The sequence below is a fragment of the Pezoporus flaviventris genome, unplaced genomic scaffold, assembly GCF_033815535.1.
Source record: "Pezoporus flaviventris isolate CSIRO_AGI_PZ_B2104156 unplaced genomic scaffold, CSIRO_AGI_Pfla_v1 ptg000002l, whole genome shotgun sequence".
Lineage (NCBI taxonomy): Eukaryota > Metazoa > Chordata > Aves > Psittaciformes > Psittacidae > Pezoporus > Pezoporus flaviventris.
The window spans coordinates 14,509,058-14,523,635 of record NW_026892550.1 but is presented as its reverse complement, the minus strand read 5'-3'; the positions used below and the strand labels follow the sequence as shown (position 1 = coordinate 14,523,635).

The window sequence follows — 14,578 nt, the reverse complement described above, 5'->3', positions numbered from 1 at the left end:
CTGCCCACGGCAGGGGGGTTGAAACTCGATGATCCTTAAGGTCCCTTCCAACTCAAACTTATTCTATGAGATAGTGGTTTACAGTATAATAATTTGATTTCACATTTATGTATGTGTTACAAAAGTACAAACAGCTGCCATAATTAATGACACATACTACTTTTTTTGTATTAACAGGCAGGAAACATTTCACCTGCCTTTATTAAACAAAAACCCACAGAGAAAACATGGTTATCCTCTTACTAAAAATCAGCATTATAGTGAACAAGTTATAAAACAGTTCTTGACACTTGGGGTCTGCATTTACAAATAAAAGACATGAAGTGATCCTGTTAGGAGCCCTTTTAAGTGTACATAAAGGCAGAATTAACGGTAAGAACACTGTTAGCATTTACCATGTGATGATGGCAGTGCCTTACAATGTCAGGGGTTGTTTAAAGAAAAAACATTGTGCTCTCTGTAAAACTATTTTAAAAGCATAGATCTGGGCAAATTTTTGAATATTTGGCAATAGACTTCCGGGAGTCTGCAGAAAAACAAATAGTAGAAACAACCTGTTGAATCACTGACAAGCCATATTCCAGCTATTTTGAAACAGTAGACAAAGTTTACAGAAAATTTTTCAATCTGAGTCTAAAAATATTTGTATAAGAAAGAAAAACTTGCCTTCTTCCTCATCTAGAAGATATGAACAAAGGAAAAAAATTGAATAGAGAAAATGTGATTAGTAATGAACTGTTAGTCATTTCATTATCTTGTATCAGAAAATAACCTGATGCACTAAAGCATACCAATAACATTCAGAAAGTAACAGGGATTCAGAATATCATTCAAACTGCAGAAAATAGCAAGAAGAAAATGCAACAACATGTAAAGTTGAAAAAGAATAATTCCTTATTACTAAAGGCATTATGTTCTCAGCCAGTGAACCTTTTATTTCATATTCCTCATCTCTCCCCCATGATTATACTTTCAGGAAGCTATATAATCTGTGTGAATACAGCATTCACTCTGAATTTGTAAGGCCAGAAGCACACCTACACAAAATACAAATGGTGATAAAACTGATTAGCTTAATTTTCAATAAACGTTAATGCTTGGATTATGCAAAAGCTAGCAAAAGTCAACATGCAGCAGTAGCAATCACTGCTGAGTTGTTGATAGCTGTGTTTTAAAACACGGCTTGGTGAGTGTATCCGTTTCCCTTACCACTGCAGACAAACTCTCGTTTTTGGACCTCGGCTACATTGTGTCCCCGGAGGTGGGACGGCCCCATGCACTGAGTGTAGAGGCCAACCCGTGGCCGCTGCCGCAGCCAGTCGGACAGCCAGGCCAGGTGGCAATCACAGTAGAGGTTGTTGGAATGAAGACGACTGCATGGAAGAAAACATGGAAATACTTTTAAATTAGGGAGAACAAACAGAAAAACAACCAACTTGCCCAGCCCCACCCTTCAGCGAGCAACTATGCCAAAGTATTGATAAAAGTTGTTAATGAAGAAGCAATTTTTCATGTCACTCATTGGGCATTAAATGTTAATTAATAAAACTATACAAGCAGCAAAATTAATTTTTATTTGTGGTCTAATTAATTGCAAAAAAAAAAAAAGAAGGCTACCTAATAAAGACACCTATCTGTAATTTGTCTAAAAGAAAGAAGTAAATACACAGGAGCTTGAAAAATGCCGTGGGACTGTAGTCCAAATAATGAATAACACAAAAATCTCTCAACTAAATTGCCCTATGTTGATAATATACTGCCAGAAAAAAATAGTTAATAAAAGATTTGGTTTCCAATTAGATATATCTGTAAGTCTAGCCATTATAATTCTCTATAGAAACAGCCTACAAAATCCCTTTAACAGGTCAGATTCATTTTCTGCCGAACAAGACAGAGTAATAACTCAATATAAACTACCTTCTTTCACATCCCTTTCGGATTTCCTCTCTTTTTGTTTAATTACAGAAAAGGGGATTAGCTGCTTTTGGCTCCTAGCGACCTATGTTCTAAGCAATGCCTGAAATTAAAAGACCAAATGGCAGCAAGCAATGAAATTAAGTAAGTCGCCTCTCTGTTGGCAGGGTCCAATGCAAGACCATGGCTCCTTGCCAAGTGGCAAAAAGCACTTTGCCATTGATAAAATATCAGACAAATGTATTCACTGAATTAGGCAAATTACTTTCCTCTGGCTCTTACATTTTCTCAAACTACAGAAAAGGATGTCCATGGCTATAAATCAAATCCTTACTCAGAATCATCTGTAACTGAGTAATGACGTTTTGGTCCTCTTTAGCTGATGTACTTAATCCTAACTATATAACTGGAAAGAAAGTGCAAGAAAACCAGAATTTAGACAAGGGGGTGTAATTAATCCATTAAAAAAAATTAAACCTCTAAAGCAACATGAAATGTGCAACCAACATAAAAAGATTATTTTTATAACTCATATCCCCCCCCCAAATTAGAAAATTAAAGAAATTGAAGGCAATGTATTTTCCTGTACTAATTCTTGGGTGGGTGCTTTGTAAATATAGCTCACAATACAGCACACTCATTCAGTACAATCTGTGGCCAGCTGTAGTCAAGAACACCATTGCAAATTAGAACTATTGCTGCTGAAATCAATCCCGTTATACAAGTATATTCTGACTGCAAATAGGATGTTGCAGCTATAATCTAGGAGTCTGTACGTCCATTTTCTTTTGTTTCCAAAATAAATTTTCAAAATATGAACTATCCCACCAAAAAAGTGTAAATGTTGCTAATTTGATTCACTGTGCTTTGTAGTTCAGAATAGAAACTATTTGAAGGTTTGAAAGAGGTACAGACGTTCATGTTTTCAACTCCCAGACCTGAAAGAATGGAATTAAATTCTATTACCAAACTATAACTGAGGCCAGCAAAAGCCCACGGTCATCAGTTTTTAAGTACTCTTGTATTTATCCAAGCAAGAATAGTTACAATTCTGTTACAAAATCAACAGAAATATTCACCTGCATGAAGGTTCTTCAGTTATAAAAGGTATGTTAACTTGAGTGAATAGCCCTACTGATTTCAAAACAGCTCTGCAGCCCAACATGTGTGAATGGAAATGGACAGGCTCTTTGTAAAAGAAGTTTTTTAATAGCAAGAGCTACTCTTGAACTCTGATAGAAACATCCCATTCATTTTTGATTCCAGCTTCAGTGGAAAATCTGTTTGAAAGAGTCTCAGGAATAAACCTTGATATATTCTGGTTTTGCTACTCAATATAATATACATTCATTTTTAGTTCAGTATAAACATACAAAAGAAATAACTGCAAACTGTGTCACTTGCACATTCACTCTTTTCACTGTGATTTGTTTCAGAGGCCTGAAGTCTTCTGTGAAAGTCAAAACCTCTAAAAATGGGGACCTTATTGTAAATGCTGACACAACTTTAATTATAATAGCACTACCGGATGATGCTATAATTTTATGTTACAAAGAATGTTGGAGAGCCAGTTTAGTTTAATTAGGTCTGCTAGCAGTACAGTAATAAAAGCATAAAGATTTCACATTTATCACATCTGACAGCCAATCAAAGATTCTTCCATGTTCCTAAATGAAATGTGACCCCTTCAATAGCTCAAAGTAAAACAAATCTTTGACTTTCAAAAAACATCAATTTCGTTCTCTATACAGCTGTAACATATAAAAGCAAATCCCCCCTGCCCTCATGTTTTTTGCTAGAAGGTGAACTTTTCTGTGACTGAATATAGCACTAAGGAAAACCCAGCTAGGAAAAGGCCATGAAACCATTCTCATAGACTTACTCACCCTACAGCCTAAAAAAAGGAGATGGAAAAGGATGCAACTACTTCTTTATCTCCTGAGCCCTGAGTATCAGCCTTGCGGTCAGTTGTTAGCTTTACCTTTCAGAATTAGCTGCCATATATGCACACACAGACTTCATGCTCGCCATCCTCATGATACTCTGATATTTTTTTAATTGAGATTATGCTTTCTATGTCTGTATATGTATTTATAGACCACTGACAAAACTTGATAGAGGTAAAAACAATATAACAGAGTGATAAAAATGTCAGCCAGTTTCAGTGGGGCTACTTACAATGTTCTGAGTTTGGGCATATGGTTGAAACTTGCCACGGACAGTCGAGTAATGTTGTTATTGTTGAGAGTGCTGCAAAGTCAAGAAGAAGCATGTTACAGGTATGTCACATTTACTACACTTTTAAAAAAGACATAGCGAATGAAGATGATGGTGAGCTGTTTTTACGGATGAATATCAGGAAAAAAATCATGTTTTCAGATATACTTTTTCTCCCTGTTCAATCTCTAGTAAAACACTATGGTTTGATCATTCCATTAATAATCTTAAGTAATTTGAGGTCCTAGTAACCTATGATTCCACCAATGTTGAGAACATTTATGGCATTGAAATAAAGCTTGTCAATGTGATGTAAAAATTGAATTCTTGAAGAAAATGCCTTTATTCTAGGACTCTTGCTTCTCTTTCTGTTTTTTTCAAAACCTGTATTTTTTTTTGACAGAAGACAAAGTAAAAGCCGGTATTTTCAAGAATTTTAGGAAAAAGATTAACTCTGGGCTGAAATTAGGTTTCATATGGAACAGAGTTGCTATAGATGATCCAGAGTTGGATCATAGAGGGGTTTCTGCTATACAGTGAAAGGAATTGGGGATTTCAATACTTTAGCAAACTAATAATTTGAATTTTAGGCAAGATGCCTGAACTGGAGACAAGAACTAGGAACAAATCTTAAGCCAATTGTTAGCTAGCACACACCCATCACACTTGGTAAGTATAATATGTAAAGATAGCAAAACTTTAGGAATGATACTGTAGTTTAATACTGTATTTAGGCTGCAAATAAAATGCACACAAGCTTGACTCCAGAACAAGGAAGCAAACGATTTACTGTTTTGACTTAGAGATTACTCATTTGAACAGAATGGAGAATGTGCTCTGGGAATTCAAACACATAACTATGGCATTAATAATTCCCACTGACCATACCTTTTTTCCCCTTTTGAAACAAGAAGTGTTTTATTTTTTTCATTTTTTTATTTCTTTCTTTAAAAAATACCCCAAAACCCACAAAGTGTAATTTCTGTTTGAGTAAATTTTTAAGTACACAGAAAGGTAAATTCACAGCACCCCGAACAGGATCAGGCTATACACCTCCATATTAATCAAGCAATTAATTACTGGTGCAATGTGCTGTGTTTTACCTTTGTGTCCTACTCATTCTCCCTTATGTGCTCTTAGGGCTTTATAAACAGAAGAAGAAACTAAAAAAGAAAAAAAATGGTGAATCATGCCCTTTTTCAAAACAAAAATGAAACAAAAACCAGCCAAGTGGGTATATCCACAAAATGTGTCTTAATGAATAAACAACAATCAGGAAATCTTGGCATGATTTTCTTACAGTTTCTTAATAATTTTCTTACAATGTCCAAATGGTAAGTGAGAGCTCCCATAGTTCTTCCTGCATAACTTCTGCAAATGTTTTAAAATCATATCCTTTCAATGAAGGGAATGGAAATCAGTATGTATTTCCAAAGCAGTTAGCTGTTCACAGGTGTATCTACAAATGTTTTAATTTTCAATTTCAGATGTTTGTTGTTTGCCTTGCTATGCTGTATACACAAGCTATGAATTTATTTTTGCAAGTGTACAGAAAAGTATTAGAAGTAGACAAAAGGAATACATAAGGAATTAAATAATTTTCATAACCATATCTAATGATGAGAACACTTGATTTCATTACAGAGATGCAATTTTAAAAAGTTGGCTCAATACTTCTACCTACACATTACACATGTAGGTAATAGAGCGGGGTGCATGAAAGAAATTTTATTTCTTAGATACATGATTGCTTTTTAATATTGTCAGCACTATACATTTTCCCATAGTCTGTTTCCCCACTAAAGCTGATTTTCTCTTAACAACTAAAAGAAAGAGGAAAAGGAAAAATGAAATTTTTTGCAGAAACTCACAGGAAGGGTTATACCTGTAATTGCTTTCTTCTTTCAGAACTGTCCAGATTTCAGGTTGATTTTGTATCTTTAACACTAACAGAACTAAGATTCTGCAATTATTTAACCAATACATAAGACCTGTTTACTTTGGTAAACAATTCAAACTGTCACTACACAGGTTTACAACCTACATAAAAGCTTTCTCCTATGCTTGCAGTTTGAAATAATATACATATTCTGTGCTTAGATAGAATAATGAACTCTAAATGAAAGCAAAAGATGTGATCTCATTTCCTACTCAGTGCATATACAGTATGGTCTGATCTACATACCTTTTATTCTTTAAACCAAATGGGAAACAAAACTGAATTAGATACAAAATCTTCAATACTTTTCAAAATATCCATGATTTTTTTTTTAATAATCATTGTTTATCGCATAATTCAATATAGTGTACATTTAGTTGTATATCTGAACAATGCTAATGTTCTATGCATATTCATTCATACAATTCTAACTACCTACTTTTCCAGTACCCTATTATTTTAACAGTTTTTTCCCTTTTTTGCATCCATTGAAACAGATGTGAAAATTCTACCACTGACTTCAACTGGCTAGGATGACCATTTTAGAACACTAAAAACCACCAAAAGATGCACATTTTTTAAAAAAAGATATATTTAACACTTTCATTTGTAAAGACTTGTATTAAAAATCATAATAACCAGATTAGTTATTCTGTCACATACATGAGTTCCAAAGATAAAATCTCACAGAACATCAGGTTTACTGACAGAAAACCAACACTTCACCAACTTCACTATTTGATGTAATATTAAATCAACACCAAATTTTACATCTCTTCATACCAGAAAGCTAACAACAGGCTTGTTATTCTATGATTAAAAAAAAAAAGAAAGAAAAAAAAAGAAAAGAAATCAAATTTAGCTGCCAGATTCATTCACTCATAAGTAAGACCAGCTATTGCTTAATAAAAAGTTTTATCACCAGCAGCTCACATATTCAATAATTTCATGGACATGCAGACACTATCTACTGCCAGAGAACCTCCTTTAACTCTGAATCTTAAAAAAAAGATATACATACATACAAAACATATACAGGAACCCTCCCCCCCTTCAAGTTGTGATTTACCAACTGTGATTCAAACTAACACGAAGTAACCCAGTGATACACAAAGTCTTTCACTTCTCTTAATGTAGAAAGCCCAGAAAAAAAGTGACTGACACTGCAAATACTTCAGGAATGTGGCCAGTGCCTCAGTTCTCACAGAATCTGCTCATTACAATAATTATTTTCAGGTCTGGGGTCAGTGATGATAATTTTGCTACCTTTAACCTCACTGATGGCCACTTTGAGATAGTGAGGAAAAATATGCAAAAGAGTATTGCAGTACTAACCTTCAGTGATATAAAAATTGTATTTTTCTATACATCTAAACATTTATATACATTTAAAACATTAAAAAAGCAGTTAATGTGAACACGCAAAACATCATAACACTTAACAGTGTTTGACAGAAAACTGTCTCTTTGAAAACATCCAGATTGTCAAATATGAAGCATATTGTTCCTGCAACAGAGTCTGAAAGATCAAATCAGTGTCATACTATACAACAAAGGCAATTGTGAAAATGCTCATCAATTCAACAGTGATGGATAATTTACAAAATTAATTGGATTCATTAATACTGCCCCCCATTTTAAAAGGAAATATATTATTTTCTTACAGTATTTGCCATCTGCTTTTTAATTTTGTTTGGTTTTAACTGTGCTTAATGGCCGTCTTACAGAGTAAAGAAGCATCTCTACCTCTTCACATTTTTTTACTATTTTATAGCACATTGCAGTGGATTATTTTAAGACATCTTTTCACTAGACCATCCTGACACCAGGCTGAAGCTCGTAGATAAGATTTTACATTAGTAATCCCCAGATATTGAGCTCTTGCTACAAGTAAGATACACAAGGAATACTCACAGCACTTCCAGGTCACGCAGAGCCCTGAATGCCCCATCTTCAATACAGTTGATCTGGTTGTAATCCAGTTGCCTGTTAAATAGATTAGGAAGGTATTTGTAAGGAAGATGAGCGTTGGCAGTATTCAGTGCACAGAAAGCCTCCTGAAGTGCCAGCAGAGCTAAGGCCATACTCGCTGAAATGCACTTGCAAATACGATCGTACGCTTGAGACTGTCACACAGCATGCTGGCCTGGATGCTGCCACAGAAATCCCTTTTTGTTCTGAACTGTCTGCGCAAAACAGTCGTGCTGGGAAAGCTCCAGTAAATAATAATTGCACCTTATATTAAATGCCAAAGGAATGCAATTTCATTACATCAAGAAAAGCTATCCATTAAAAGCTCTGAGCGTCATCTTGCTGAAACAATTTCATTAAGGTAAAGGATGGTAAATCACTTAATGTCACACACATACCCTCGGTGACCTAACAGAATCCATTTATCAGAGCAGCCCAGCTGCATGTTAATTCCGCCTGCCGCGGCAGGGACCTGCGAGAGACACCAGTTTTAGGGGTCTGTGTGTGTGTGTGTGTGTGCCAGGACCAGGTGGGAGGTGCAGGGGGGGTTGGATGGGAATTCAGGAGAATTACTTTCTAAAATATTTTCTATATTGAGAAATAACAGCGTCCAAGGCATCATCATAATTGGTTACTTATATCCTATAATTACGCTCCAAATGAAACTAGTGTTTCTGCTGTAAACTTCTGTATGTGTTTTTCTACATACTTTTTGCTCTCTGTCATTATATGCAGATAGGACGTTGTAATGGAGCACTTGAATTCTGGATATTAAACTCAGCAATCCATCCCATACATTATTAATCTTTAAGTATCAAGTTATGAAAAATTTACATTAATTTCTCTGAAGAATATTATTACCTTTTCAATTCAAAACATTAATACAGTACATATTATCCAATTTAAAAAGTCTTCTGTAATTAACTACTATGCAAATATAAAATCCAAGTTTCTCTGCTGATAAAAGCTTTTTGCTTTTACTGTCACACATCTTACACATTTCAGGGCACGACTTGCAAAGCAAAGATGATACAACCTCACTTTAAACAAGCAGCAGATCTCCAAGTCTGTAACTTGTCAGTGTCAGAAAAATATATGAGTAAATGTATATGAACAGTATTAAGAAAATGAACAAAATACAAATGAACTCTGCCCTTCTGTCTTCAATTATATATTAGCTAGCAGTGCTAATGAGGCTTTTACTAAAGCAGTTTATGTGATTCTTCTGAATCTATGATAACATTTTACTTTATTAATAAATCATCACACCCACTGTCAAATGCAGTATACCAACTTCTATAAAGTTTTAGTTTCACCCATATTTTTCATCTGAATTACTACTACAGAGGAATAAAATATTGTCCTAACTGTAACAGTGTCTGTGTTTCTGCGTACTGAAAGCTAAATGCAAACTATCATTTCCTGGATATGATCTTTAATCATTTTGGTGCAATGTTACAGCACAAGTGTTTCAGTGTTGGAATATAATATAATAATATAAGCCTACAGTCTCAGGCTCCTTCAATTTTTACTAATGAATTTCATTTAACAATTAAGTTAATAGCCTTTTTATTTTAAAAAGGTAAAATATATAGATAGTACAATTCTCCAACCTCTTGAACAATTTATCAAACCTATTTAAATTAGTACAATGGCATGAAATGCTAGCCTTGACACAATACAAAGAGAAATTGTTTCCAGACAAATTGGAGAAATCTTCTAATGCCATCAAATTTGCCTAATGCAGTCTGCAGGTTAATCTGTAAAAGGGTGAGCTGTATGTTTGCCCATATCTTATTATCCTTAGCTGTCAATGTATAAATCAGTGCTGACACAGCTTCCTCTAAATCATCCATATTATATACACAAAGGAAAATCTTTTAACAGTAGAGAAAGCACTTGAGCAAATTTTGTCCTACACAAACTGAAAGGCAGATCTCTTCCACTAGACTGGCAGCAGTTGTGGTGCACTTAAAAACTTTTGGACTTCTTCCTTCAGTGACCTTCCATGACCACTACCTTAGTGAAAGGTGAGTTGTTTTCATTTAAATCTTCTTACCAGAGAGATTACTTTATTTGCACTGAACTAATGAGTTCGTTTCATTTTGGGAGAAGGGAAATTTGCAGGTGGAACAAGATAAATTTTTCCTATTTTTATAAATTGCTATCTTTGAAAGATACCACTGTCTTTATGTTTTAGATGATCTTCCATCAATTATGACCATAATATAAAACCGTTACACACATGCCATTAAGAACAATCGGCATGTTCTTTATTTCGAAGATATGAAAGGTACACAGCTTTGAAGACCATGTGCATGGCTGAATAGCAATTTATGGTATTTATGTAAAGATATCCACTGCATATATAAAAAGTTAGACAATATTTCGAAAAGAGCATATCATTAGCTTATGATGACCCACTAATGCTGAAGCAGACTGAATTTTTTTGGAGCAGATAGCAAGTTCCTGATAGCAAGTTGTGTGAGTGCTATGACTTAAGACACAAGCAAGAATACTAGACAAAAAAAAGCATATACTAAGTTATTTTTTATAATTTGTTTTTTGCATAATTTCATAACTTTCAAAACCACACATAAAAATCTACAATAATATAATGAAACTTTTCCCACCACTAAATCATTGAGCATATCAAAAATCCTAACTCAATTTTAGAAAGCTTTTTTTCCCCCTAAGAGTTCTTTTCTTCCTTTCAAATTACTAAAACACCCTGAGAACAGAAACTGACCAGGAATGGACTAGCAACTCTGGCGCATGCTTATCATTCCCCTCTCCCCAGGTCTCTCTTCATCAGTTTCCCTCCTGCCCCATCTCTGTCTTGGGTCTTTTCTGTGTGGGGTCTCTCCATCCTTTGGAAAAATCACTGTTCTTTCCTGGCCTTCCCTTTCACAAAGTGGCTGATTACCTTCAGCAGTTCCATTCCCATGAGCCTCATAAAGTACTAAGCAACAGCTGCAACATTGAGAATCCTTCCATTGCCTCAGAGAATTAATTAGGTTTTGCACCCCCATCTGCAACATTACGTGGGTATTTCATATACTGACTAATCTACAGCTATTTCAAATATTAATGTTTCTGTGAGTTCAGCCATAAGAACTAGTAAGAACTAAATAAAAAGCATTAAACTAATAAAAAAGTCTGCTTTAAAATGTTTATGTATTTATTGGTGATACACTGTAGAAACATGTTGCTAACTTATATTTTCCTCCCTTTTAGCATATGTTGTCTACCAGATAACCTAATAATAAACCTTGTTATCTCACGAGAAGGGTATTTAATGGCTAACAAAAGGTGTTGCATACACATACAGAAAAAACCCTGCTATCTGACTCTGACAGAGAAAACCTTCTTTACTCATTCCTAGAGGCTGTGTTAAAAGCTGGGACAATTTCAGTCAATCTGTCTGTTTCACTCTCCTGCTCTTCATGGCTTGAGGACACTTTGTGGTCCCATGCAAGAGAGTTACCATGCAGCTTTACACCTTTCCATTGTTCAGAGATTCTTCTTGTGTAGCAACTTAATGCTAAACATTGTTTAAGAAGACATCAGAAAAAGTCAGAAGCCTTTCTAGATCCCTATGGTAACTTCCTCCCCAGTAAAACATTTAGAAATTGTTTCTAGTTTTACACTGTACACTGTTTCTAGTTTTACACTGTACACTGGATTTCATACCATTACAATTTTTCCATGGGAAAAGAACAGAGTGCACAATATTTATCACTACATTACAATTTTTGGAAATGCTGTTATCTTGTATTTTTCACAACAGAACTGAGTTCTGCTTCCTATTTCTCAGTTTCAAGAGGAATCAGTGATTTCAGAGGCATTAGATGAGACAGATGTATCAAAATCACATAGTTTACTCTAAGTTTTTATCGAACTTCAGAGAATTGCTTGGTTTCCATGACTATTACTATTTAGTTCGATTAGTCTTTCATTTGGAACTCAAGTGCTTTTTCTCTACTTGCTGTTTATTTTGCCAGTGTTGCTCATTCTGGTCTTCACTAAATTTTCCTTGTAAAAGATTTTGAATAATAATTTTCTAATATATATAATACATCAAATTGTTAACCTGCTTTTATTCCAAAATTAAAAAACAGGACTTGCAAAACTTCTAAGTGAGGCACACTTGCTTATTAAACTAGAAGAAAAATGAGAACATATCTATGGTGCAATTGCTTCACATTCTCAAAATCGTCTAGGACACTACTTGGCTAAACCCACAAGGGTCTTTCAGTGGCAGAATAAAAAAAGTCAAAATAAAGCAGAAGAATGCCATGAAAAAGAGGATGAACACAGAAAGAACAATCTGTAAGTTATATAATGCAAAAATACAATCACATCAGTATGACTTCCCAGAAATAATGCAATTTAGGAATGAGATGACAAACAGTATCATGTCCAATATAATGAGAGAAGCAAATACATTTCTATTCTAGTATGGAAGCCATATTAAGCCCCAAAATCCAAATAATAATTTAGATTTTTTTTTTTTTTTTCATTTCATATATATATACATACACACATGCATACACATATACATATAGAATCACAGAATAGTTAGGTTTGGAAAGGACCTTAAGATCATCAAGTTCCACCCCTCCTGCATTGGACAGGGACGCCTCACACTAAACCATACCACCCAAGCCTCTGTCCAACCTTGAACACTGCCAGGGATGGAACATTCACAACTTCCCTGGGCAACCTATTCCAGTGCCTTGCCACCTTTACAGTAACAAACTTCCTCCTTATATCCAATCTAAACTTCCCCTGTTTAAGTTTGAATTTGTTACCCCTTGTCCTATCACTACAGTCCCTAAGTAAGAGTCCCTCCCCAGCATCCCTATAGGCCCCCTTCAGATACTGGAAGGCTGCTATGGGATCTCCATGCAGCCTTTTTTTCTCCAGGCTGAACAGCCCCAACTTTCTCAGCCTACCTTCATATGTTCTGTTAGAGTGGTTTATTCAAATATTAATTAGAAAATCTTTTTCTGTAGAACCATTTCTACCTACTTACTCTACATACCAACCAACCTCTCCGCAAATCACTATGACATCGTTATATCTCCCTGTTTAGTGAAGCAAAGGCAGTCTCTCTTTCCAAAATAATGTGGATACAAAAGGTCCTGAAGGCTCCCAAGTGTCCAACTAACTTTTCCATGAAGCTTCAACACTGAACAGAAAGATAAAAAAATTTCATTTTTTCTTTAAAATTCAAATCCTCAAAAGTTATTTGCATTATTCTCAGTACTTGACACAGCCAAATAAAATTTAAAGTTGAATACAAGTCGTCCTACCACAATTTATCATCTTAGTTCAAACCAATATTCTATCTCAATTTGCTTTGTAATAATACAGGAAGAATCTACAGGGAAGTGCACAAACCACAGTGATATTTGCTACTCTTCTTAGTAAAAGCATAGGACATATTTGTCACGAGGTTAAAATCACATCCCATGTAAAATTTTCCATGAGAGTTGGCACTTGACTTAGCAGATGGAACCACATCAAATTCAGCTGCCTACAACTTATTCACCTGAAATTTATTGTCATTCAAATAAGTACCTAGTTCCGATAGATTTTTTAGACCTTAGCTACTTTAGACTTCTTCTCACTGGTTTAAATGCCAAAAAAAGACTTGCAAGGAAGCTCTCAATTCATATTCAGATTTCTGATTTGAAACTCATCTTCAAAGCCAAATACTCTTCTTAATTTAAAAGCATAATTCACTTTAACATTTCAAACAATTTGGTTCATAAAAAGCAAACTGTTTTCAGCAGGCCAAATTTTAGGAAAGTAATCTGCAATTAAAATAACAGCTTTAAAAATAGTATTGAAATGCTATTTATTTAAATAGTTGGGAATAACATTTTTCCCTCAAAGGCAACAAGGTCACTGACCTATTTGGCAACAAGAGTCTTAAGAGGCACTAGAAAAGTGCCTTTTCTTCATTCCTTCAGAAGTATTTTTGACTTAAATAAAAATCTTAAGTATACAGTGAATATATTTCACTAACATCTCATGAAAATCCTTCTTGATGTATACCTAAAATGCAGGTGGCTGAACAGACAAGTAGTACAATTAAGATTCAACAAGCATGAGAAATATGCCAATTTCAAATTGTTAAAGCATGCCTTAGACAAGCAATGCTTTTTGATCAGCACTTGTACAGATGAACAGACAAATACACTTCCAGTTGCAGTGGAATTTTGTGCATGATCTGAGAAGAAATCAGCAACCAGAACATCTTCAGCAGATCTCTTTTTTGACTGCTAATAAAATTGAACTTACAAAAAAAAAAAGTCCAATCATTGCTAACAACGATTAATACAACATTCAGTTATACCTTCAGTGACATCACTAGTTATAAATCTTTTGCAATCAACCTAAAAGAAGCATCAGGGCAACAACAAGTAATATTAACCGAGGTGTTGAACAACGGTTAGTGTAATGGAAACTCTGACTCTGTGCTGGTGTCTGTCTCTCTTTGCTAATTCTCCATTTCCCACACAATTT

At 34.7% G+C, this 14,578-nt stretch overlaps 1 protein-coding gene across 7 annotated transcripts in view; it reads right to left on the bottom strand.

Moving 5' to 3' along the window:
* Positions 1-14,578, bottom strand: part of SLIT2 (slit guidance ligand 2) — a 269,873-nt gene that overhangs the window by 88,656 nt on the left and 166,639 nt on the right. For all 7 annotated transcript variants that reach the window (XM_061470049.1, XM_061470055.1, XM_061470054.1 and 4 more), the window contains exons 6-8: positions 7,985-8,056; positions 4,093-4,164; positions 1,210-1,373 (exon numbers count right to left, since the gene is read on the bottom strand). In XM_061470049.1, the coding sequence (XP_061326033.1) occupies positions 1,210-1,373; positions 4,093-4,164; positions 7,985-8,056 (308 nt within the window). The remainder of the gene's footprint in view (positions 1-1,209; positions 1,374-4,092; positions 4,165-7,984; positions 8,057-14,578) is intronic.